At 49.7% G+C, this 26757-nt stretch overlaps 1 protein-coding gene across 12 annotated transcripts in view; it reads right to left on the bottom strand.

Moving 5' to 3' along the window:
* The window catches only part of BCL2L11 (BCL2 like 11), a 71045-nt gene that overhangs the window by 26319 nt on the left and 17969 nt on the right, over positions 1-26757 (bottom strand). For 7 of the 12 annotated variants that reach the window (XM_042248151.2, XM_012173883.5, XM_027967120.3 and 4 more), the window contains one exon: positions 11327-11436. In XM_042248151.2, coding sequence (XP_042104085.1) covers positions 11327-11436 — 110 coding nt within the window. Of the gene's footprint in view, positions 1-11326; positions 11437-14029; positions 26507-26757 lie in introns of those variants that run through there. The other 5 variants (XR_006059557.1, XR_006059559.1, XM_042248152.2 and 2 more) reach the window with 3 other exon arrangements.

Below are 26757 nucleotides of genomic sequence, written 5' to 3'. Positions count from 1 at the left end.
AGCCCCTGACCAACGAGGAGATGCTGCACGGCCTGAGTGAGCGAAGACGGGGCACACCTGGCCCCCCCGATGGCATGCGGGACAGCCCGGTACACGCCTTCAAGCCAGCGAACCACCGATTCTGGACGCCTTTCAACAGAGGAAGACATTACCGCTGATTCCGAGAGCTGTGCCAGCCCAGAAAGCCCCTGACAGCTGGCCCAGCCAGCCACGGCCGCTGCTGGCTCAGCGCGGACAGCTCACACCTCGGACGGCTGGAGGATGGGCAGCTCCCATCAGGGCGGACACGCTGCCCGACCCTGCAGAGGGCACAGACACCGTCCCGCCAGGGGGAGTCACCACCACACTGTCTGCAGCGCGGCGAACGCGAGGCCTTGGCTTCCGGCCTCCAGGACTGTGAAAGAAAGCTGCTTCCGCTGTTTAAGGCCCCCTGCCTACGCTCCAGCCACCCTAGCAAACTAATACACCCGTGCATGCTCAACCATCGCTCCTGAGCCTTTGCCCTTAGGTGAAAACCAGCGCTTCCTGGCTCAAGAACTGCATAGTGCTGCTTTAGTCTAAACCATAAAACACTTTAAAAAGATACATGACAATGGTACATTTGGAGGGGAAAAGATTAAAAAGCTAAACACGCTCCTAGGTTCAAATCCCTTCTGTCTCAGTTTCCTCTTCTGCTCACCCACACGCACACAAAGCACAGCACGCCATCCCACCAGGACGCCTGTCTCCGTGGTCTGGATCCAGGTCCCCCTCACGGTCCTCGCTCCTCTCTGGCCGCCCTCACACGGGCCCGCATCATAGGACATCTGACTTCAAAGCCTGTCTGCGTGCAGGAGGTCTCGCGGGCACTCCCGAGTCACAGCCCACCGCACAGGGCGCCTGCGGCACTGCCATCAGTGGGAACAGCCGCAGAGAAGGCCTGGGCCCCAGCCCAGAAGCCAGGCACAGGCACGTGCAAGCTCCCGCCCTGCAGACTGAAAAGCACCCATGCGTGCCAGTGAAACCAAGGCCCGCGCAGAACAGAGCCAAGATACGGGCGGTCCTTCCTGTCCAAGGAGCGGACGGGGCAACGCGCTGCGGCACTGGTCGCTGTGGCAGGGCACAGCACCGGCCACCACCAGGGCTTCAGCTCCGGGACCACCAACCGCGGGTCGGGGAACTCTAATTCCATCCGCAGGCCAAACATGCTCTCTTGCCTGGCAAGCAGGCGTGCAGGATGCAACATAGGTCTGGAGAGACCTCCCTGGTCATCCAGTGGCTAAGACTCTGTGCTCCCAAGGCAGGGGGCCCTGGATAGATCCCTGTTCAGGGAGCTAGATCCCACACGCCTCAACTAAAGACCCTGCATGCTGCCACGAAGACCAAAGATCCCACGTGCCACAACCAAGACCCCAGCACAAACAAATAATTTTTTTAAGGGAATTTATTAAAAAAAAAAAAAAAAAAAAGAGGGGACTTCCCTAGCGGTAGAATGAATAGGAATCTGCCTGCCAACACAGGGTGCATGGGGTTGATCCCTGACCCGGGAAGATCCCACGTGCCGTGGACTCCTGATCCCGCGGGCCACAACCACGAAGCCTGCGCTCTAGAGTCTGTGAGCTGCAACTACTATGCTTGCGTGCTGCAAATACTAAAGCCTGTGCATCCAGAGTCCGTGTCCCAACAAGAGAAGCCACTACAATGAGAAGCCCAGGCACCGTAACTGGAGAATATGCCCCTCACCACAGCTAGAGAAAGTCTGCTCAGCAACAAAACACAGCACAGATAAAAAATAAATAAATACTTTTTTAAGAAAAAGTCTTTTAAAATACTCTCCCAGCCTGCCCTGGAGAACGCACGCCTGCAGAGGGCAACGGATTCCGCTTTCCTGTCCTGCAGGCATAGAGGAGCCCGGACCCTTCGAAGCCCACAGGACACACCAGGCCTTCTGACTTCGTGTGCCTGAGCCTGGGCACTCTATAGCATCGCCCACTGTCACCGCTCAATGGAACCACGACCTCTGAGCCAGCATGGCTCTCCTGCATCTCACAGACTGAGCCTCCAGATCAGGAAATACGAGGTGACCTTGACTGCTTGCCTCGAGCTCCAGCACAGCGCAGGACACACTCAACAATCTGGGCTCCACAGGCAGGGCCAGACCTCACTGGGCCTGATGACTCAGTAAGTACCAGCCACAGGTTCACTCAGCATCATCACTCAAGGGGGCTTACCATCAAAACCACAGATGCACAAAGCTCAGTAGAAATAAAGGTTGAGTAAAACCATAAACATGATTAAGAGACTAAAAAAAAAAAAAGGAAAAAGGAAAAGGAAAAAAAGGGAACGAGGGAACTAGGACTGAGATTTGGTGCCACAGAACCACAGTTTAGTTAGGAGTTTTCTGGCAGTCAAGGTAACAATGGCAACACAACACTATCTTCCCCATCTTATCAAAACAGACCACGACACCAAACTCTTGGAGACAAACCAAAAAGCAAGGTATACCAGAACGCTGAGACTCCGAGTGATTTAACTTGTTCAAAAGCTTGCTTCTTAAGAGGATTTCAACATGAATGCCTAAGACGTCCCAAACTTTTTTTTTTTTTAATACAGATTTATCTCTAAGTGGTCATTTGTTACAGGAGACTGAATTCTAGACTCTGAGACCAGGAAGGACTCTTACAGAGAGAACCTCTGCTCCAGTTTGGGCAAAGGAGGATAGAGTGTCTGCCCGGATGTACGGTGTTTGCTCTGCATCTTCCAAAACAAGGCTGAACACTGTCACCATCACAGGGGACAGGCTGAGGCAAGGGGCAGAGCGGCCCCACTGTTAGATGGAAGACCCCCTCTGCCCACTCATAACCCATCAGTCTAAATGTTCTTCTCAACGACCAGCCAGGGAGACGACAGGTCAGAGAGGAACAGGGCCCGTGCACAACGACTCGACGTGGAGCCCGGAAAGACGACTTGGCCTCTCCACTTGAAGACCAGAGTCCAGGGGCGACTCGGCTGGGATTCCAGCACAAGCTCCATGTGCACTGCTCTTCTCAGGTGTCAGACTGGTGCTGCCCCAAGGCCAAACTCACTTTCTATCTGTCGCCAAGGCAACAAGGGCATTTGCATAGCTAGTGCCGAACAAGCTTTGTTGTCAACACAGCTGTGGAAAGAGCGCCAGGGGATCCCCTTGGCCGGATGTGGTGCCCCCCACAACCTCCCAGCACCAGGAGTGAGCTTTCCCACAGCACGGCACCCAGCGCCCACCAGGGCGGCAAGGGACGCCCAAACGCCGCAGAAAGACCGTATCGTCACGAATCCCACCTTCTGAGTGTCAGCATCACTTCAAAGCATCTACTACAGGTGACGCTTTCGGTAGGGCAAATAGCCACTCCCTCACTGACCTGTCATGCGTCAGATTTTCTTAGCCCAGTATCACCCCTAGAAATAGAAAACTTGGTTTCCAGGCCCCATGTTGGCTGAAATGAGGAACCCTGGCCCATGACCCTCGAGGGGTATCACTGTGCCAACCACAGAGAAGCCAGAGATGGCAATGAACACTCCAGCACAAGACACCACTTGATGAAATACTTGATTCAGAGCAAGCATACGTGCTTGGGAAAGGCCCAGGCTCCAAAAAATGCTAATGAGACAAACACACTTTAACCACAGCCCAAACCCCTCTGCTTTGGCTCAGCCGGGAGAAGTCGAGCGGAGGACGACGTGATAGGCTGATTATTTCTGTACGTCTGCAGGAGGGCTGAGCCTCCAGGGTATCATCATTTCCTCCTCAAGAAATTAAAAAAACCCCAGTTAGCCCTCTCTGAAGTCCCCCTCCAGGCACCTGCATCTCCAAATGGTTCTGTGCTGACGGCCTCCGGTCCCCCAAGGGCCAGGCGTGCCCACCTGCCACAGCACGACGGCGCCCTCACGGGTGATGTGAGCGAGCCCATATCCAGCTTGGTGCCCACCCAGGCATGCACCCACACATCAGCGCCTCAACCCCGGCTCACAGCTGTGTGACCCAGAGAGACACAGCACGTCCGGGGTCCCCCCCACCCAGGTCCAGCCCCCCAATTTCCTTTAACAAACTGGGTACTTATCAGACAGGTGAACCAAGTTACTAGCCTCTCTCCTTCTGTAAAGATCACTGAAGAAAAGTCAATTACAGTTCAGAGTGAGAGAGAACAGCCCTGGAAGACAGCATCTTCTAGATCCATCTCTCCACGCTTTAGATTTAATTGGCACTACACATCCCGAAAGACCTTCCCTGGTGGCTCAGAGGTTAAAGCGTCTGCCTGCAGTGCGGGGGACCTGAGTTTGATTCCTGGGTCGGGAAGATCCCCTGGAGAAGGAAGTGGCAATCCACTCCAGCACTCTTGCCTGGAAAATCCCATGGACGGAGGGGTCTGACAGGCTACAGTCCATGGGGTTGCAAAGAGTCGGACACGACTGAGCAACTTCACTTTCACACATCCCGAAGAGACTGACTGAATACGGGGCTCCCGAAGGTGAAGGGACGGAGCCAGGGATCGAGGCCCCTGCACTCGTCCATGAGCTGTTTCTTCCTGTGAGATCACACTTCACCCTCCATAAGAAAGCCCTTATCCAAAACACCCACGATCCACAGCTGCTGTCTTGATGGAGGTAATCTGAACCCCATGCTCTCTGAGAAGGCATGTGCGCGAGGCTCTAAAATCCACAACTGCCTCATTCACCTCCAAGGAAGACATTCACCAAGCCTGAAGACTGTATCACACAGAAACGGTAGACATCAATTTACGTATCCTAATCATAGCTGTTTTTACTACAAAAACTGTCACTCTATCAACGTGTGAGTCAAGTGAGAAGCATCATCTCGTGAGATACCATGGGTGTAGTTTCAATGTTTAAGATGCAGATTTTTCATTATTCTTTTTCACAGACAGTAATATAAGAGCATTGTATTTTGTTTGACTCCAACATTCAATTAACGAAGGCCTCAAAAGAGGACCGTCTGAGAACATGCATCTCTGAGTGTACGTGTGGTTCACGTTATTACCAAACAAGGTGCAGTTGTGACCTCTCCCTGCCCACTATCTACAGAAGACAGGAGAATGTCACTTCTAAAAATAAGGGTCAAACAGCAGGTTCATGTATCTTACAGATGATCCTTGAACAAGATGGCTTTGAACTGTGCAGGTCCACTTACACACGGATGTTTTTCAATATGGTACCTAGTTTTCACTCTGTTGATCTTTAAATTAGCTAAGTGTGGGGAAAAGTTTGTGTTCAGTTGGAGACTATACTATGCGGAAATGGTTGAGTCCCAATGCCATCCACACTGCCTCAGCCTCCTGCCCTTGGGTGAGCCATTTACTAGTTTCTCTGTCTTGAGGCAGAGATGGTAGTGATGCATTTCTGTCTGCGTGCAGGGTCGTGCCCCAAGCCCCTCCGATGTTCAAGGGTCAACTAACATGAAAATGCTAATGTGTTGACACCAGTTTTCCTGTTGCTCCCCTCAAAACCAGCCTCTAAGCCCGCTTCTCTTCTCCACTTCGTCTACTTCAGGGATACACTTCTGCTGTAGGGTTGGGTCAGTTCATGCCGGCACACGCCCAGGACCAAAAGTAGGAGGCTGACAGCCCCAACAAAAGACACACTGTTTCCTGAGATCAAACAACGCAAGGGTTTTCATCCACTTCTGGCCCATCTGGACAGCCTATCCGATGGGCATCAGGGGTCGCTGTCCACTGCAGGCCCTTACCGGGACATCCCCAGGTCACAGCCTACGTGAGTGCAGAGTGACTTAGGCTGGGCCACCTGATGCCTAGGAAAGAAGGTGAACGTCCCAGTCTGGGTACTGGGAAGGGCAGGCACGCAGGTTAGAGAACGGGGGAGGGGGCCTAGTCATCCCAAGAGCACATGTTTTTACATTCCGAAGGGTCGAGTACCCCCGTCACAGCCTTGAACTACAACCCCAAACAAGCCTGAGAATCCCACCCAAGCGGACGGCATCCTTGAGAACTGGCCATGAGCACAAAGCATCCCATGCCTGCAAGGGACCAGAGTCCACGCTTGCTGACACTCCCCCCAGCAGAGGATCCTGGACTTGCACTCAAGCAATTTCTGAATTGTGGACGAAGCCAGAGGCAATTAAGAACAGGAAAGCGGGCGGCCTGGGTGGAGGCCCCCACCCACAGGGAAGAGGCAGCAGCGAGCAGGGCGACTGAAGCACACAGAGGTGCTGCTGCCCCCGGGCTTCCTGCCAGCTCCTCGGCCTCTTCAGAAAGCCCCAGAGAGAGATGTGGCTTCCCTGCAGGTCCACCAACAGCCCTGGCTGCCCAGAGTTCCGGAAGAGCCCTCTCCTCCCTCCTCAGGGTCCCAGAGAGGAGGACACAGGGAGCCGTGCAGCCAGGACACTGTGCGGCTGCAGGTCACCCACCAGCAAATCCCAGAGGGACCCCAGAGCTCCATCGCCTCTTCAGCCCCTTAGGTTCTGTCCCACTACAAGTCTGCATGTGACTGGGGTGCCGAGGCACTTCAGTGCCTAATTACGGCACGGAGACACGCCGGAGGCTGCCACTAGCCAAATCTGCCACTAGCCAATTGAGCATCAAACTAGAGTGAGCATGCTCAGTCACTTTAGCCATGTCCAAATCTCTGCAACCCCATGGACTGTAGCCCACCAGGGTCCTCTATGAGAATTCTCCAGGCAAGAATACTGGAGCGGATTGCCCGGCCCTTCTCCAGGGGATCTTCCACCCAGGGATGGAACCCGAGTCTCCTGCATCTCCTGCGTTGGCAGGCAGATTCTTTACCCACTTAGCCACCTGGGAAGCCTGAGAGAGATGTGTAACAACCCGGTGAACTGATCAGGGACCCAGGAACTTATTTTGAAAAATGAAGTACACACGGGAAATACACTCATGAAATAACCACACTTTCCCTCCATCGTGAATGGGAAGGTACTGATTTGTAGTAGAGGACACCACCTCTGACCAGGGGCTCCGGAATGAGACGGATGGACACCCTGTGCCTCCTGATACAACGCACGCGGGAGAACACGACGTCACACTGCAGGGACAACTGGCAAGGTCTGCAGGCAGCCCACAGATGACACAGCTCTGTGATGCTATTCATTTCCCAGCCGTGCTCGCTACACTGTGGTTACTGGTTACATAAGAGAATACGCTTATTCATAGGAAGGACACGGTGATGAATTAGAGAATAAAGGAGTATCGTGCCTGCAACTTCTCCAACAGTTCAGCAAGTAGTCTGCACACACGCAGGTGTGAGAAAAGTGAACGCCACTCAGTCGTGTCAGACTCTCTGTGACCCCCTTTGTGACTGCAGCCCACCAGGCTCCTCTGTTGGTGGGATTCTCCAGGCAGGAGTACTGGAGTGGGTGGCCATGCCCTCCTCCAGGGGATCCTTCCAATCCAGAGACTGAACCTGCATCTCCTGCACTGCGGGCAGATCCTCCACCATCGGAGCCACCAGGGAGCCCGAGGTTTAAGGGAGGAGGGTGTTAACCACATGTGGCAGAGTCAGCAGCAGGGGCTTGGGTGGCAGATACAAGCGGGGTCTCTGTACCATTTTGCAACTTTGGTGTAAAACTCTGCAATTATTTCAAAACCAAAAGTTAAAACACAGCATGCATGGAGCAATAAAACTCCCATCAGGTAGGGTGACGGGTCCCCCTGCCCGGGCAGGGTGGTTTGGGGAGATGACATAGAGTCCCTGGAAGAGAAGGGAACATTCACCTGGGCTTTGAGCTCACCTGGGCCTCTCTCACCTCCTGCTTCAGGGATTCAGCCTCCACAGCTTCGGCCCACAGGCCGCCCCCCGCCCTCCTCAAGGGCACTGACCACACGACAATTTCCCCTAGCGCTCTAACTGCGAGAGGGGAACGCAGCCCGTCAGGCTTTGCAAGGCTCGTGGCAACAAGAGACCAACACTTCACAAAAGGTACTGTAGCCACATTAAGTAGTTAAGGACACCAAATATTTAAAAGGCCATGACCCACCATAAAGTGGCTAAGCGGCAATGGACTCTGCCTGCCAAGAAGTGACACCTCCCGGGGACAGACAGTGCCTAACTTGAAAGCAAAACGCCTCCCATTTCCTGGTAAGATGTCCACCCCCAGCTGCACCCCCCCCACCCCCCCGCAATTCAACAATGGCCCATCAGCGTGTCTGCAGACAATGGACCACTCAGAATCTGACAAGTTTCAAGACAGGCGACCGCAGGCCTGAGGTCACTGGGTCACCACTCCGAGTTTCAGTCTGCCACTTTGAACCGGCTATTTATAAGATCTGGAGAATATGCTTCATTTTAGAAAAATCACGTTTTAAGTTATAGTTCGTCCCTTACTCTTCCCCCAATATTCCAGCCTTCATTGAAACCTAGTCTCTTAAATGATTAGCAAGTGCATTTTTGCATTGGTTCTTTTTTTAAAAAAGAGATGCCAAGTAACGTTTATAATTACAAAATATTGCAGGATATTGCAATCAAACTGACTTCTACTTATTTTACCCAAAACACTGAGAATCTCATTTGAAAAAAAAACAAAACATGAATACCGTCTACATTAAACCATGCAATAACAATGGGCAGGGGAGACAGAGCGGGAAGCATAAGAGTTAGAGGCTGCTTTGCCTTCTTCAATGGAGAGGCAGGTAACAACACGGCCAGACAGCCTGCGTCTCCTTTGCACACGATCAGGACTGGCCACCACCTCAACCGCCTCCATGTGCGGATGGCTGTGCCCCGACCCCACCACGTTAGCCCTTCTCACCACTGACCACTGAGGGCCACCATGGAGATGCATCGACCAGGCCCATCTGGGAAGGCTCAGGGAGACCTTTGTAGAGTCACCGGTATCTCCTAAGGGCTTCCCTGGTGGCTCCGAGGGTAAAGAACCCACCTGCAATGCAGGAGGCCCAGGTTCAAGCCCAAGGTCCCTGGAGGAGGGAATGGCAACCGACTCCATGGACGCTTAAAGAGAAACTTGGGCAAAATCTCCTTAAACCCACCTGGCTCTGTGGTCAAAGGCTCTCAGTCAGCTCCCAAGAGGATGGAGTTGACGACTGTTCTCTGTGTCCTGAGCTTCCCGGACTCTGAAGGCACCAGGGCCCAACAGCCTCATCTCTCCCGGGGAGCCCCACCCAAGCTAGACCTGAGTCCCAAGGCTTTCCTCTGCCCCGAAAGATGGGGGGAGGCCAGGCCAGGGTGCTGCTCAGTCACAGCCTTGCCCACCCTGTTCAGCTGCCACAGCCACTGAAGTCACCTCTCCCTGCTGGATCTGTGACACACGCCCGAATCACGGTGGATGCATTCGGCCTACCCCTCGGAGGGACACGTGTCCTTCCCCCCTCAGCACCAGGACCAACATCCCAGATACCCTGGGGCCCTGCTTCTGATCACTCTCCAAGTCCAGCGGGAAAGCCAAGTCCATACACACACACAGTAACCCCAAACTTCCACCAGAGAAACCGAGGCAGAGGACTGGGGGAACACTAACTTCTGTGGCCCATTACACAACAGTGCACCTTGCAAAGAGGAGTGCCGCTGCAGACCTAGGCTGAGAGGGGGTTGTGTTCTGTGAACGGGTTCCCATCAGGGTGCGGGGCATTCTGCCAGCTAGACACAGCATCATAAGGAACCCTGAAGCCCGTTCATCCTTGTGGCATCTTGCATCTAATGACAGGCTCGCACAGTAGCACGTTTCCCATCAAACACACATATACACACCCAAGAGAAGGAGGAGCAAGTAAGAGTGTTCTGAAAGTCCTTAACTCCTTGGTGGAGATTCTATACTGGAGAAATAAATAACTTGTAACTGGAAAATATCTCCATGTATGTTTACAAAAGCTTAGAAAGCATCGTATATAACAGGAAAATAAGAAAGGCTGAAAGCAATTTTACAGGGACCATTCATTTACTCAGCAAAAGCTAGCTACAAAAAAGCCTAACATTTAAAACAGGATAAAACATTGGGGTGTCCAAAGTATCAATTCCACCCAGAAGAAACAACAAAAAAGAATCTTTAAAAGGAGTTTATATGAAACAATAATGTCTGGGGAAAAAGGAGTCAGATGAGAAAGAACACAGAAAGAATGACATTAAATTTTATTTTGTAGAAAACAATTAAGTGCTTCCTTTTGGATAAATCAACACAAATACCTTCACACACGGGAAACAGAAAAAATGTTATACTGTCACTGTTTAGTCACTAAATCGTGTCCTGCTCTTCGTGACCCCATGGACTGTAGCCCACCAGGCTACTTGGTCCATCGGAATTTTCAGGCAAGAATACTAGAGTGGGTTGCCATTTCCTACTCCAGGGGATCTTCTGGAACCAAGGATCAAACCTGGGTCTTCTGCATGGGCAGGCGGGTTTATTACCACTGAGCCACCAGGAAGCCCAGAAAAAAGGTAAGCAAGCCGAAACCACATTCTGTCACGCGTGTGTTGGTGAACCCCTACAAGAAGCAGTCACACATGCTTCTAGGAGCCTAACTCCCTGAGTTAAAGCCTACACAGTTTAACACGTCTTCCATGAGAATAAGGTGTCCAAAATGGCAACATACATGGCCACTGAGCAAAACAAATACAGTATCTGCAGCCCAAGATCTAAGGCTGATTTTTTTTCGTTTAAACCAACAGCACACCTCAAAAATTCCAGTGCTATCAATTTGAGGTATAAAAAAATTTACGCCCTGAACTATAGGCTGAAGGATTGGCCTCTAAATGCACTTCAATAAATGGAGCACTGAGAAGAGCAGTCAGGACTGAAAGGGCAGAAGGCGCTTCTGCTCCGACTCACTGCCTGGCAAACCGCAGGGGAGACCGCTACCTTTTTTCCCCCTCATCTTCTTGACTGCATCCCACAGCAAGCGGGATCTCAGTTCCCTGACCAGAGATCGAACCTGCACCCCCTTCATTGGAAGCACAGAGACTCAACCACAGAACCATCAGGAAAGTCCAAGACTCTTACTTTAAAGCTGGCATCATTCCCTTTGGCTGCATAAAGATGGAAATTTAAAAATTTCTTTACCTCTGACCCAAACTGCTTCAAGGGAGGACAGAAAGAGCCCCTCTGGCTTGAAGACTACGTTAATATTTTTGTGGAAGTATTTCAAATATACAAATACTTCCTTTTCTTCTAGCATGGAGGGTTAAAGGTTTATGCTCCTACAACCCCCCTTGGCTCATACTGTATTTTGTCTAATCGCTATCATTTAAGTTCAGCTATAAAAGAAATGGAAAATGGGAATGGAGAAAGAAGAGGAGGTCACACCTAGGTAATACTGCTCATTTCCAGAGTAAGCACAGAATCAAGAAAGGAGGTAAAGAAAACATCATTTACCCTTCTTGGATAATACGCATTAAACTCGTCTCCGATACGCCGTAGCTCTTGAGCAATCCATATCTCTGGGCGTGTATCTGCAGGTACAGCCTGAGACTGCCTCATGGAAGCTGCATGAAAACAGACAGAACAAAAATCACATTGTTTTCCATGGATCATTCAGTAAGTCCCGAGGTCAGTTTCCAGAAGTCAGCCCATCTTACACATGGGATGTTCCCAGATTGTCAAGAACTACAATCACACATTCCAGATTACAGTGGCAGGCTCTGCTATGTAACCTCTGGTTCATGAATAAGGGATACTGGAGACTCAGAAGTGCCAAATTTACTTATACTGCAGCCGATGAATTACACACCTCTATTTCATGAGGGCAAGGACAGGCAGAAATGCTACAATCAATACTGCCAAGAGCCTTGACACACGCTACAGCTGCCGTTTAATCACTGAGCCATGTCTGACTCTTTGAGACCCCGTGGACTGTAGTCCACCAGGCTCCTCTGTCCATGGGATTTCTCAGCCAAGAATACTGGAGTGGGCTGCCATGTCCTTCCCCAGGGGAATCTTCCTGACCCAGAGACTGAACCTATGTCTCTGCACTGGCAGATGGATTCTTTACCACCTGAGAAGCCACTTACCCTTGAAACATACAAGAACGTAAGTTAGGCTGTCCAGACAATAACTATATTTTGATCATAAGGTAAGGTGAAATTCCTAGGAAAATGTCAAAACGACACAGAGGAATATGAGATGAAATGGCTGTCCTACTCAAAAGTTTTTTCTCAGAAAAAACCTGAGAAATGAATGAGTTGGTTTCCATGGAAGGAGGCCAAACACAGCCAGTCCACACCAGCACCACTGCAGGGCCAAATGAAAGTGTAATTGCATGTTTTGTCTTGATATTAATGCAGTTAACAAAGATGGCCTCAAGTGTGCAAACATCACACGGAGAGAGGAAATGCTCTGGGGGTAAGAGCGAAAGCCCTTCTGGAAGGACAAAGAGGAGGGAGGTCCGCCCTTTCATTAAGCTGTCATTCCCAAACACACCCAGTACATTCAGCTGCTGGCTAATGAGCCCGCTGCCAAGCCAAAATATGGAGCACGCAAAAAAGTGATTTGCCCAGAGATCCCACGAGCACCAGGGAGATGGTGTCCTCCAAGGATTGCGAGGAAAAGCACTCGCCACACTCAGAGGAGTACAGGCAGGCGACATGGGCAACAGGCAGAGAGAGGAGATCCTTGGATCTCAGCTGCTCTTCGCATGTGGCTGCTAACTTCCTGTTAAAAGGGCATGCTGCACGGCAATTAAGGCGCACACGCTCCCCTTTGACCACAGGGAAACACTTAAGCACCTATGATAACCAGATTCTGCCATAACATGAGTACAGCTTCCTGTTCTGTGTTTTCGTTAGAAAAATTTTTTTTCTTGTATGTCATATCTGGAGTTCTATTTATCATTACAAACAACGGTGGTGTGGGTTCTGAGCTCTGTAAGATCAGTTAAAAGTAAATTTTTTGAGTTTTTGCCATGTCTTCTTAATTTCTTGCCCCAATTTCTCTGTCCCCCAGCCCTCACCCGAGGGAAACAGACGACCCTGAAAAGGCTGAAAGAGGCAGGGCGCCCTGCGTGTGTGCCCGCGCCATGTGCTCAGGGACACTTGTGGATCCTCTCCCGGATTATCCGTGCTGGGAACGAGTCAGAGGGGACACTCCCCAAGCACCCCGCATAAAGAACACGAACACTGATGTCAGGGAAGCTTCTGGGAAAAGCCAGGCACGTCCCCTGAATACCTCTCCATCACACAGAAAACTGCCTTGCCTGCCTTTATCACACAAACAGTTCCATCGTTACTCTGTATAAGCCTATTAAAATTACATTTTAAATGGGTAAACTGGCAGAAAACAGTTTCAGTTCAGACGTGATGCCAGATGGCAGGCCACAGTTCACTCCGATCTCCTGGGTTTGCAGCTCTTTAAGGATTTTGTCTATCAGAGGGACCAAACCATGACTGTCTTTTTACATTATCAGTGATCATGAGCTTTGCCCCTGAACTTAGAAGCTGCTGTTACCAAGTTAACCGACCCTGGAGGGAAAGGAAAGCCTCTTTCCTGTGAATGCCCACTGTGAATCTGTACCTCTGGGACTATCTCAGGGAGGCACTGATACACCTGAGCAAACCAGCACCCAGGATGCCACGTGGCTGCTCAGAGCCAACCAGCACCCGCCTCTCCGGGATCCCAGCGCCCCGCTCATTTCTCACTATCCTGGGCTCTCTCTGAGAGAGTAAGCCTGCCTCCAACCCTAGAGTCAGAAATGAAGACAGTGCCGATTATCCAAAGAGTCTGTGAAATCTAGACTGCGTGTTTTCCAAAGATGAGAGACTGGTGAAAAGAACTGCTGGCAAGTTACCCGAAGTTTAGCAAATTCAGACACTCACTAATTTACCCAACAAATATGAATGCCCATGAGCTAGACACTACTCAGGAGGTGGCCTGGATACAGCAACCAGAGAGGACCCAGGCCTGCTCCCATGAGCTCACACTCCTGTGGATTATAGCCTAAATTTCAACTAAATGCTCAACAACTTCTGGACAACGATACTCCTACTTTGTATTTCTGTAACACAAAATAGATGTTTGCTCCTTGGAAAAAACACTATGACAAAACTATACAGCATATTAAAAAGCAGAGACATCACTTTGCCAACAAAGGTCTGTATAATCAAAGCTCGTATCGATGTAGCTGAGCGCCGAAGAATCGATGCTTTTGAATTATGGTGCTAAAGAAGACTCTTGAGTGTCCCCTGGACAGCAAGGAGACCAAACCACTCAATACTAAAGGATATCAACCCTGAATATTCATTGGAAGGACTGTTCCTAAAGCTCCCACACTTTGGCCACCTGATGTGAAGAGCCAACTCATTGGGAAAATACCTCATGCTGGGGAAGACTGAAGGCAGGAGAAGGGGATGACAGAGGATGAGATGGTTGGATGGCATCACTGACTCAATGGACATGAGTTTGAGCAAACTCCAGAAGATGGTGAAGGACAGGGAAGCCTGGCGTGGGGTCACAAAAAGTCAGAAACGACTGAGCAACTGAACAACACAGAACAGAGGAAGGTCTCTTGGTAAATTTCCCCTACGCAGTAGATGAAAGTTATTCAATTCTACCAATATTTAAAACCCCCAATGACGTGTGTGGTTAAGGAGGTTCTATCTAACTCACGTGAGGTCTGGCGGCTGGAAGCACCACGGGAGCCTGTTCAGTATCAAACCGAGCACCCAGTGACTGCATCAACCGAGCACCTGGAACTTTGGGGACCAGATGCGACTTACTCATCTTAGAGATAAACGTCTTGCTATTTACGGGGTAAGGAAATAAGCAGATGCTTCTTCGACAGAAAAAAGAGTTCTGTAATGAACTGTTAGCATCAATAAACACACAGAAACATATCTACCAGGTCTGGCCAGGAGATGCAGGTGGGTTGTGTCTGCAGGTGGCCCCTGAAGCCACATTCTTACATAAGCTCCTGGAACAGACGGTCCACAGACCAGACCTTGAGAAACACTGAGCAGAGGGGGAAGAAGCCAGGGATCAGTCCTGGGGCCCAGACCTGCGTCTGCAGAGAACACTCAGGAGCTGGAAATTCTTCTTAACCTCAGATAATGGCCAGGTTAGACTAGGCTTAGCACCTGCTAACTGATAATAACAGATCGGTAAGAGAGCTAGCCACTGTTCTTGTTGCTCTTTAGCTGCTCAGTGGTGTCCAGCTCTTTGTGACCCCATGGACTGTAGCCCACCGGCTCCTCTTTCCACGGGAGGAGCAAGAATACTGAAGTTGGTTGCCATTTCCTTCTCTCACAGGACCTTCCCAATCCAGGGATCAAACCCATGTCTCCTGTATTGATGGGCGGATTCTTTACCACTGAGCCGGCAGGGAAGTCCAGCCACTGTTCATAGGAGTATTTTTCAAGTTTCTATAGAACAGTGACATACAATATAAATTAACTTTTACAAAGGAGACTGATCTGTCTTGGCTACTCTTATCACCATTTGGGGCAGTTTTTTGAGTAAATACTTTTCTCGTTGCTTGAATTTATAAACCTAAAGTGTTTAATAACCAACATGCATCCTGCAATAGACTAGCCAATGTGTATACAGAGTATTGGTTTTCAAGAAAAACTGTAAGGCAAAAATTCTATTTTAATTATTTTCAGAAGCATCCTATTCCTGTATTTTAGAAAGGTACTGTTAATCTGTAATATGATGGACTTTTCCACCTAAGTTTCAGAGACTATTTCTTAAGTGACAAAAGTCTCCTTTTCGGTGGAGGACGGGGGAGCCTTTTCCTAGCTTCCTCACTAGTTTAGTGGCTGTCTGTCTGCCGTATGTGGCCTCATGTCACTTGAGAACCTAGCAAGACAGAGAGGGGGGCTGGCTGACCTGAGAGTCAGCTTATCAGTCCCAGGCCAGCACTGGTTGGAGCCAGAACAAAGGTTTTTATTTCCTTTACCATCAGTTTGTGGAATTCTTCTCCACAATGACCAGAGCATTGACCACTGCAGTGAGGAAGGGATCCACGGCTCTGTCTTCTGAAGGTGAGCCTGGAGCTGGTGGCATTAAAGGGCAGGGGATACTTGGAAAAAAAAAAAAAAAAAACAACTACCCTCAATCCTACAATCCTTTCTAGATACTTTATCTGCCTGCTCCCCTCCGCATGTACTCCACTTACCAAAAAGATAAATTAATATCTCTGTAAGAAAGAGAAACATCATTATGCTGTCTGCAATGTGCTTAATAGCCATAAATGTTACCTGGGCTTCCCTTGTGGCTCAGCTGGTAAAGAATCCGCCTGCAATGCAGCAGACCTGGGTTCTGTCCCTGGGTTGGGAAAATCCCCTGGAGAAGGGAAGGCTACCCACTCCAGTATTCTGACCTGGAGAATTCCACAGACTATATATAGTCCACGGGGTCGCAAAGAGTCGGACACGGCTGAGCAACGTTCATTTTCACTAACTTGTGTTTCTACTGGAAACAAAAGCTCTTATTACTACGTAAAAAGATCACATTTTAAAGTTAGTATTTTTACATACACATAAAAGCTTCTTCAAGGGGGAAATAATAGTGAAGAGGTGTATTTTCACCCACAGAAAATGCAGTTTCAGCATTTAAGAAGGCATTTCATTCATAAAGGTGGGGACTAACCCAGGAGAGGGGACGGAAGACAAAAAGGCACAGCCAAACAGGAACTGCTCTCAACGCAAAACTGCTGCTCTGCCGCTCAGTCGTGTCCGACTCCTGGCGACCCCAGGGACTGTCGCCCGCCGGGCTCCTCTGTCCACAGGATTCTCCAGGCAAGAACACTGGAGTGGGTTGCCATTTCCTTCTCCAGGGGATCTTCCCACCCCAGGCACAGTATCTGCCCTGGCACGTGGATTCTTTACCCACGGAGCCACGAGGGAAGCCCAATGCAAAGCCATGACTGTCCAAAAGCTGTAGCCAGAAGCCCACACAAGGCCAGCTCTGACCCACAGCGTCTTCCTGAGCTCGGGAACTTGCTGGGAGCCCAGATTTCTAACCAAAGCCACTCATCCAAACTTGTAAGGCAGGACTTCCCTGGTGGTCCCGTGGTTACAGAATCCACCGGCCGGCGCAGGGGACACGGGTCCAGCCCCTGGTCCAGGAACAAGGGTCCCGCATGCCACAGCTCACCTACCAATGCCCAAGCATCACACTGCTGGGCCTGCCCACCCTAGAGCCTGTGCTCTACAGAAGAGGCCCCCGCGCCGAGCCTGTGCGCACCCCGACCAGAGAAAGCCCGCACACCGTGACGAGGGCCCAGTTCAGCACCCCACAAAGGCTCAGCGCGCAGCCGCACCAGAGGCGGGCAAGCCAGCAAACTGAGACACGCTCAGTACAGCTCATTGACCCTCCTGCAGACAATTTTATGAAATCTGGCACTTACTGGTAACCTGATTTCCTACAGGAAAAAAAACAAACCCATAAGGTGTATGATTAATCTATTTTTCTCTACCAGAGTAGAGGCAGGTAGAAAGCAGGACCTTTTTCAACACCAAAGAACTCTCGAGTTACTGAAAGATGTGCAGTGTTTGATTAACAGACTGTTGTGGTTCAGCTACAGAACTAGTTTCCAGCCCAGAGGGTAATTCCAAATCTTAAAAGTTCAACAAGTGAAAAAAAATTAATATCGTGGTTAAGTGGCTGATAGTGAAATCAGGCTGAGGCTTTCGGAAAGGGCTTTCTGTAGCGCTGCCAGCAAGAGTGGGAACATTAAAAAAAAAAGAAAACGAGATTGCCACTGCGTAATGAGCTTGACGTCAGTCAAGCCAAACCTGATTTCTCCTGAATGCCCAGCCACCTCACCCCACTGCTCCGAACGGCAGGTGTTCAAAGGCACCGAGGTCCCAGCCTGACGTCCACTGCCATCCTTCCACACCCAACCAGGGGGCTGCGAGCATCCGGGGGCGGGGCTAGGGGAGCGCGGGGTACACCTACGCGCACACCGCTTTGGTCCTCCTTGGGGACAGGATGCTCTCACATCCCTGGGCCAGGGACTGTCTGGGTTCCCAGCATGTCACTACTGGAGCTTCAGGTGCAGAACTGGAAACCAGACAAAAGCCCACAGGAGCATGCACTCTACACGGTTCTCAGGCGTTCAGTGAACTGTCAGCACTGGGGCAGAATCGAGATCAGATTTTCAGCTAACCACTGTGAACCGAGCTCTGAATCAATTTCCCACTCAGAGCTGAGAAAGGATTTCTCTTCCTTGCAGAGATGCTGAATGTGTGACTGAAGAAATGACTGTTTTTATTTTAAACATACCACAGCATGTACTGAGGCAAGTAAGAGCTCACTGTGCCTCCTATTTACCAGGGACTACGGAGCAGTAAGAAAGACTGGAAGGACAGTCCCTCCTCCTGGCATTTAGGGGCTGAACCAAAAGCCATGAAGAGCCACTTTGTAGGCTCTGAAACCAGGGCTAAACCAATTCTGAAACAGACGCTCCAAAAATTCTGAGGAAGCACTGATTCTGCATGCGGCCCCTTAAGATTATTCATTTAGGGAAGTAAAAATTCTGGGATGTTTATCCAACCCAACAGTCTCCTGACTTAGGGGGCTATCTTCGGAAGTACCTTTATTAACGAAGATTTGTCCACAGCTGACGAGGAGGATGAGGAAGTCACTAGCCATCCGGCCACCATTTCCACTGGAAAGCCATCTGAGGGGCTGAGCGGTCTCGGACGCTTCTGGATCCCCAGCCCCAGGACAGAAGGGCTGCTGCCGTGACGGCTCGGCTGCAGCAATGCTTTCAGAAGTCACCTTCCACTCTGACGGTTCTCACAAAGCAAATGAGCCAGAGCCCAAGTATCTGCAGGCACACACCTCTCTCTGGATCTATTATTTCCCAACTGCCTCATCTTGTTTATTGAGATTCCTCTATCAATTCCACTGAGCCACTGGATGAAAATGAAAGGGAACTGAAATAAAGCGATGGCACACAGCACCATTACTCATCAAGTTTTTACACCTGTTTTTCCCTGGCACACATTTAGGTGAACCTCTGAGCAGTTGCATGAACTCAGGATGGTGCTTTATAAACAGCCGCTGGGATCAAAAAACAAAAAGAAAACTTAGGAGCTGCAGCCAGTGTGTGCTGCCCACTGCTTTTACGTGACTGTGAGTAAGAAAATCAAAACAAGCTACTTCAATCAATTTCCAGTCTGACTGTGTGGAAACTGCCAGAAAGCCAAGGCTATGAGGCTGGAAATCAGTGTTTGTATCTTTTCCCTGTGACAGTTACCTGTTTCTTACAATAAACTATGAATTTAAAAGCATTAGGATGAATGCTATGCCTTCTTACTAACTATGCAACCTCTAATGACCTAGCTCCCCATATCACCCGAGCTGTCCCGCACAATCCATGTTTTTCCAGAAGCCAGTGACATGCCAGAAGCAAACCCAGATTTTGAGTTTTTATGTCTATGTCCAAGGACATACCAGCTAACTCTGAGTCACAGCAGGAGCCAGCAGGTGGGGACGTGGCAGAAGCTTCCTGCACCGCAAGGCCTGCACCCTGGCCTGGGACAGGTGCACCGCTTTTCCTAAGGTGCCGCAGTCCTGCTGACGGGCACTGGGGGCTACAGAGTTCTTCCTTCTGGGAACCGGAGCTTTCCCTTCTAACCCCAACCCAAATCTAGACTCTGTCCCCTGGAGCTACAAAGATAATCCCTCTCAGTCACCACCCTGCCTTTTAATCATGAAACTGCTACCATGTGCCCCACATGTGGTCCTGAGTCAGATCCTTCCACGTTCCTTTCGTGGCAAGGTGGTCCATCTGGTCCTGCTCCATCTGTTCCCCAACACACGCTGCTCTGAGCAGTGTGGGGCCATGGTCTCACTAGGTCTGGATGGGCACAGGAAGACAGGCGACAGGACTGTTCCTCGCTTTTCCCATATGCGCCTACCCCACTGTCCCCAGGACCGCTGTGTCTCTTATTCCTATAGTCTTACAATTCTTCCGAGTCAGTCCTAAAGGAAATCAACCCTGAATCCTCAATGAAAGCACTGATGCTGAAGCTCCAATACTCTGGCCACCTGATGTAGAAAGCTGACTCATCGGAAAAGACCCTGATGCAGGGAAAGACTGAAGGCAGGAGGAGAAGGGGACGACAGAGGATGAGATACTTCAGATGGCATCATCGACTCAATGGACCTGAGTTTGAGCAAACTCTGGGAGACAGTGAAGGACACGGAAGCCTGGCGTGCTGCAGTCCTTGGGGTCGCAGAGTCAGACACTACTTAGCAACTGAACGAGAAGATTCCTTCCAGAAGATCATGGAGGACTTGACTATGCAGTCTTCTTTTGAAAAACAAAAATAACTCCCCCAGATAAATATAGTCCAAGCTATGCTCCTTCCACTGCAGCAGAGACAACTTCCTATCCACAGAATTTATTTCACCACTTATTCCAGCAAAACTACGAAAAGAGAAATGCTTTTTGAAGACCCTTGACAAGTAAACATACAACTCTACATGTTAATTCACTTAAGACCATTCCTTAGAAATAAAGTGTTAAAAACTCTGAGGTTGCTAGCTTTTGGTAACCTGGGTTCCTGGCCCATCATCAGATCTAGGGGAGGAAACGAGAATTTACGCTACAAATATAAAAAATTTCTGACCAGAGAGCGCATGTGGCTTCCTCTATGAAATTTAATGCTGGCGGCAGGAAACAGGTGATGAAAATCTCTTCTCCTCAGTTCACATGAAGGTCTTAAGCATCATAGTGTTTTGTCTTAATAACAGTGGAGACCCAGGCAAAGGGGCCAAAACAGAATCCTGAAAAGCTGCATCCGAAACAGCTTTCCAATTAAGACCTGTAAAACCCTGTAATTTTATTTATGCACTTAAAGTTTATCAAGGCCATGTGCTAAGTGAAGCGCTTAGCTGTTAATGCAGATATATGGCGACTGATAACACACTCGAGGGATGAGGCATAATGAAAGCTTCCCACTTAAAACAAATTCACAAGAGCCAGCTGCCTCTTCTTATCCCACATCGTATCGAGAGAGAAAACATCACACCTCAATTCCAGACACTGTTTTGCATAATCACAAGGACGGAATCATTGTGTTTGGACATTTGATGGTTTAAGTATTTGGCCTCAAAACACATGTCTGTCTCAGTTGGGCTGTCTGATTCCTCTCCCCTAGAAAATTCACAAAGCTCCTGTGTCTAGAAGACACATTGATGCTGAACGCGGGGGCGGGGGCAGGGAGGAATCCCTCCAAGGGACACAGGCGAACACAGCCCCAAAGCCTTTTGTAGAAAAGCGTTAGTCACTCAGCCCTGTCCGACTCTGCGACCCCATGGACTGTAGCCCGCCAGGCTCCTCTGTCCATGGAATTCTCCAGGCAAGAGTACTGGAGTGGTTGCCATTCCCTTCTCCAGGGGATCTTTCCAACCCAGGGATCAAACCCAGGTCTCCTGCATTGCAGGCAGATTCTTTACCATCTGAGCCACCAGAGAAGCCCTTTTTATAGAAAATCCCATGATAAAAAGAAACACTGTAAGAATTGAACCCTGCATAAAAAATAAGAAAACCAAAAGGCTCAAGTGAGCAGAGAATTTGATTGGTGTGGTGAGTAGTCCATCAGAAAGATGGTTGGAGCCCAAGTTCCTTCATCCATGGATCACTGTACCAACCCCACTGAAGGCACCACCTAACCTCTACATGACAAGGCAATTCCTGGGGCGGATGCAGTGATCCTAAGGCCTCCTCTGCAAACCACAAGAATGTCCTGTCAACGGCTGTGCCACGTCCCCATGCAGGACAAGAACGGAAGCCAGTCACTGCCCTACTGCTCCGTGGGCTCCGATCCTGGGCGCAGCAGTCTGGCTGCCCCTGGGCATCCGAGGTGGCACTCGTGGTGAAGAATTTGCCTTTCAGTGCAGAAGACAGAGAGACGCGGGTTTGATCCCTGGGTCAGGAAAATCCCCGGGAGGAGGAAACGGCAACCCACTCCAGTATTCTTGCCTGGTGAATCTGATGGACAGAGCCCGGTGGGCTACAGTCCATGGGGTTGCAAAGAGTCGGATAAGACTGAAGTGACTTAGCACAAGCTTAGAAACCCAATGTGCAACACTGATTAAACAGGGTCACTCCAGTTCAGTGTAGCCTCCACCAACCAACTCCCTACAGTGCCCCTCTGACCACTGCAGACTGGCTGCGACACCCTCCCGTTTCAGGAGGACACAGGTCCCCAGCCAGCTGGAGAGACCTGCCCCAGGGACTGCACAACATCAGAGAAGGGTCACAACTGGCCTGGGTCACTTGCCGGAAGTGTCCACTCCAACGCTTCCTTCCTACCAACTATTAGAAATAAGGACCTGAGAGAGCACGGAGCACGGTCGGTGTGTGCGTCAGGCTTCCCTTAGAGAAGGAACCCAGTTCTAAGCTTCCAAGGCTTCCAGGGACAGAATCCACGTGACAGGAGGCAGGGAATCTCAGACACTCATCCACGCTTTAAATATCAGCAAACTCTTTTTATACTGACAAGCATATGAGCTTGTGCTCCTTATCACCACAGTTCCTTAGGCTGGCAAGTTGTCTTGACCAGTTTAGCAGAATTTATACTCACTGCAGGCTTCCCTGGTGGCTCAACAGTAAAGAATCTGCCTGCAATGTCAAAGTGGCAGGTTCGATTCCTAGATCAGGAAGATCCCCTGGAGGAGGGCATGGCTACCCACTCTATCATTTTTGCCTGAAGAATCCCATGGACAGAGGAGCTTGGTGGACTACAGTCCACGGGGTCAACAAGGAGTCAGACACAAATGAGCAACTACACACCCCCAGAGGTCTAAATTCAAACATTTACTAAGATAGCATAGATCCAGAATTCAACCCCAGACTACCCTGCATTAAGAAATTTCTCAAAGGAGGAAAAACCAGACAATAAACAAGAAACCTTTAGTCTCTCCCCCAGCACTTATTCCACAGAAAACTCACCTAAACTAAGGCTGCCAAGTGTGGCTCATCCCACACACCGCCCCCGCCCCTCCAGGACACACATCTGCAAGAAACAGGTCCCCACCACACAAGCAAGTTGCTGTGAAAAGTCGCAGGTCACTCACTGAACTGATAAATCGCTTACATCCAAATGCTTTAGGAACTGGAGTGGGACGCATGCTCTGGTCTAGGAACGGGACTCATTTTTGGGGAAAAAAGTCCCCAGAGCAACTCAGCTAAGCAGCATCATGTCGAACCAATATTTTTACCATACACCCTCTTGGACTGAAATGGTTCATTTCTTTCTTTCTTTCTTTTTTTTTTTTTTTTTAAGAAATTTTAGCTCCAAAACCATTTTCACGCCTAAAGGCCTCAAAGCTCAAACTAAAGGGAGCGCTGCATCCTGTGCAGAGCGCCAGGCTCACGGCTCCGGGTCCAGGACAAGACAGGGCCGCAGGCAGCCCTCCCCCATCAGCCTGCGGGCCCACGTGGCCAGGCAGTCCTTCTCAGGAGCCGGTCGGCTCACCACTGGTTAAACCCTTGTGAACCACCGGGATCTGATCCAGGGTTGCAAACAGAGGAAATGCAAAGTGAATGTGGGGTTACCATAGGACGCCGGGGATACCGACTCCCTCTAAGCAAATACTTGAAACCACGAAGGCCTAGCCTCTTACACACTGGGCTTCAACCTGTACTCCCAGGAACCGGTCAGCTCACAGCGTACAAAAAAGTTCTCAAGGGTTCATGACTCATTCACTCAGAAGTAAAAACCAAAATTTAACAATGGCCAAGAAGCAGAATTTGCACAGGGAAAAGGAAAAAAAAGCTGTTTTAAAATTCTCAATTCTATTCATGTGTGTGCACTGAGTCACTTCAGTTGTGTCTGACTCTGTGGGGCCCCATGGACTGTAGCCCACCAGGCTCCTCTGTCCACGGGATTCTCTAGGCAAAAACACTACAGTGGGTTGCCATTTCCTACTCCAGGAGATATTCCTGATCCAGGGATTGAACCCATGTCTCTTACGTCTCCTGCACTGGCAGATGTATTCTTTACCACTGGGACCAGCTGGTGAGCCCCTGGTACAGACCAGGGGGCACCCACCACAGGCTTCATCTCTCCTGAGATGAGCAGGCCAGTGGCTGGGTTCTCTCTCCAGTGAGCATATTTCATTTCCTCCACTGCCATGAACTGCCCACAACACACTAACGATCATGCGTGTGCATGTGTGTTTGCCTGGGCGCACGTGTGTTAGCCCTGCTGCTCTCTGTCCCTTGGCAGGTCATGACTTTCACAGACAGGCTTCCTGAACCTGGGAAGGAACCCAAGTGTCTCACATCTCCTGCGCTGGCAGGCAGGTTCTCTATCAATAGCACCACAATTCTGTTCAGCCAATGACTACTGCTAATGTTAAAACAGTGAGCAAAATACCTCTTATTTTGAAAAAAGTTGCAATAACTTCTAACTGCAGGAAAAAGCAGTTCAAGCCTGTCTTAAGTGTCCAGATCTTTCTTTCTCCAAATACATGTCTTGAGCTACAGTCAAGTTTCTGCCTAAGCCAACAGGCCATTTTTCTCAGGTGTCCCTGACACAGACCTGGTTCCAACAGAGCCGGTGCAGTAGGGGTTTCCAGATGTTTCTCCATGGTCCAAATATCTGCCAAGGTTCTTCTCAGGGTGATGTGCAGGTTCATGGGCAGGTCAAGGGTGATTTGGACCTCCCTTGCCCTCCCAGGCCACTTCCTAGAAAAGATTTTCTTTCCTTTTTTGCTTGTTTGCTCTGGGGCCTGGCAGGGTTAGAATTACAGCTCATTTCCAGATGAAATGACTTCCTTGTGGGTTTCCTAAAGTCCTAAAATGACAGCTCCTTCCCATGGAAAGGAGGAAGGAATGTTTCATTCTGTCATGCTCAGGGTCCTGCCAGAAGCTTCCACAGTCCCTGAGCAAGGAAAACAGTGACCAAGTCCCTGCCAGCTGCTCTCTGCCCAGGAGCTTATACAAAAGCCCTCAACTCTTGGGATGTGAGCACTTCTGTCTCCATCTGATGGATGAGGAAATTGAAGCTCTAAGAGACAAACAGATCTGCCCAGGTTACTCGTGGGGCTGAGAACAGCTGGGCACCACCCAGACCCCACTCCAGACCCATGTGCAGCCCTGAGACAGGAAGGCAGTCCTACAGGTGCCCAATCAACGCTCACCCTGCCAGCCGGAGCTCTTACACCATGACTCAGGTGGCACCAGAGGTAAAGAATCCGCTTGCCAATGCAGGAGACCTAGGTTTGACCCCTGGGTTGGGAAGCTCCCCTGGTGAAGGGCATGGCAATCGAGTCAAGTATTCTTGCCTGGAGAATCCCATGGACAGAGGAGCCCGGTGGGCTAGAGTCCATGGGGTCGCATGGAGTTGGACACGATTGAAGCAACAGGGCATGCACACACTCACTTTGCTAAAATAAAAGGGAGACCTCCAAAGAGAACATTAGGAGGCGAACGTCCACCTGGAGTTCTTGTGATGAGCCAAAAGCTTCATCTCACCTGGATGAAATGTTTAACAACATAACGGATGTGGCTGTTAATACTAGGCCATACAAGTTAACGCTGAATTACACACGCCACAGTGACAAGCTGCTGGTCAAAATGCCAAAAGCGAAGGTTAAAATTTTTTTTAAGTCTTTTTTAATTTAAAATTAAAAATCTTTTTAAGATTTTTTTTTGATGTGAGCCATTTTAAAAGCCTTGAATGAATCTGTTATAATATTACTTCTGTTTTATGCTGTGCTTTTTTTGCCATGAGGCATGTAGGATCTTATCAAACCCACACCCCACCCTTCCCCCACCCCCACATTGGAAGGCAAAGTCTTAACTACTGGGCTGCCAAGGAAATCCCCCCTCAAATTTTAAATATATACATTATGTATTAATTATAAATGCTACTCATGATGATTCTCCAAATACCAAAAACAGAAAAAAAAATAAGGTAAGAAGGTTAAGACCACCTGTGAGTTGAATACAAAAAGTTTCACTATTAACATTTTGATGTATTTTTCTTCTAATCTTTTTGTTATGCTTGTAAACTGCTTGAACACAAAACCACGTGCTATGGGGTACATGTTCATGTCGCCCATAAAATTCACCTCCAGTGTGATGTGCATGGAGGTGGGGCCTATACAGGGTTATCAGGTCAGGAGGGTGGAGTCTTCGTGAGTACAGTTAGTGCCCTTAGAAGAAGGGGTCAAGGAGTTAGCTTCCTGTCTTCCCACCTCGTGACACAGGAGCCACCTACGAGCCTGGAAGAGGGTCATCGGAGCCTGACCATGCCAACACCTGGATCTCAGACTTCAGCTTCCAGAACTTCAGACAAATGCTTATCATCAAAGGCACCCAACCTACGGTGTTTTAGTTACAGCAGCACCAACTGACAGTGACACTAGGGTGTCATCAAGAACTCTGTAACTCTGTAAAGCTTAACATTATGCCAGGAGCATTTTCCATGTGATTATTCTTTTTAACATCTTTATGAAGACAGCTTCACAATCACAGCCCAGGGATGTGTAGTAACGTAGAGGTTTTCCTATACCATGAGTCCTGCCAACAGTTTTCCGGTTGGTGTAAAAAACGCCGTGATGAACGCTCTGCACATACGCTTCCGCCAGCATTTCCTGTGAAAGGAAGGATTGTCAGGCCCTCTTCTGTGCCCACCGAGCAGGGTCTGCAGGCAGGGCTCACAGCCCAGTGCCCGACACAGCACAGCACAGGTCTCTAAGGACAGACGTTTGCTTTGTGTCCACAAGAACTCCACAGACCAGGAAAGCAGCCTAAGGCCACGTGCCCTGGCCCAGGTCCTGGCCACTGACGTGAACAACCAGAGGACAGTGACGGCAGGCTGAAAGCGGCTGGGAGTCCGTCTCGG

The sequence above is a fragment of the Ovis aries genome, chromosome 3 (genome assembly GCF_016772045.2).
Source record: "Ovis aries strain OAR_USU_Benz2616 breed Rambouillet chromosome 3, ARS-UI_Ramb_v3.0, whole genome shotgun sequence".
NCBI lineage: Eukaryota > Metazoa > Chordata > Mammalia > Artiodactyla > Bovidae > Ovis > Ovis aries.
This window is presented reverse-complemented; position numbering and strand designations above follow the sequence as displayed.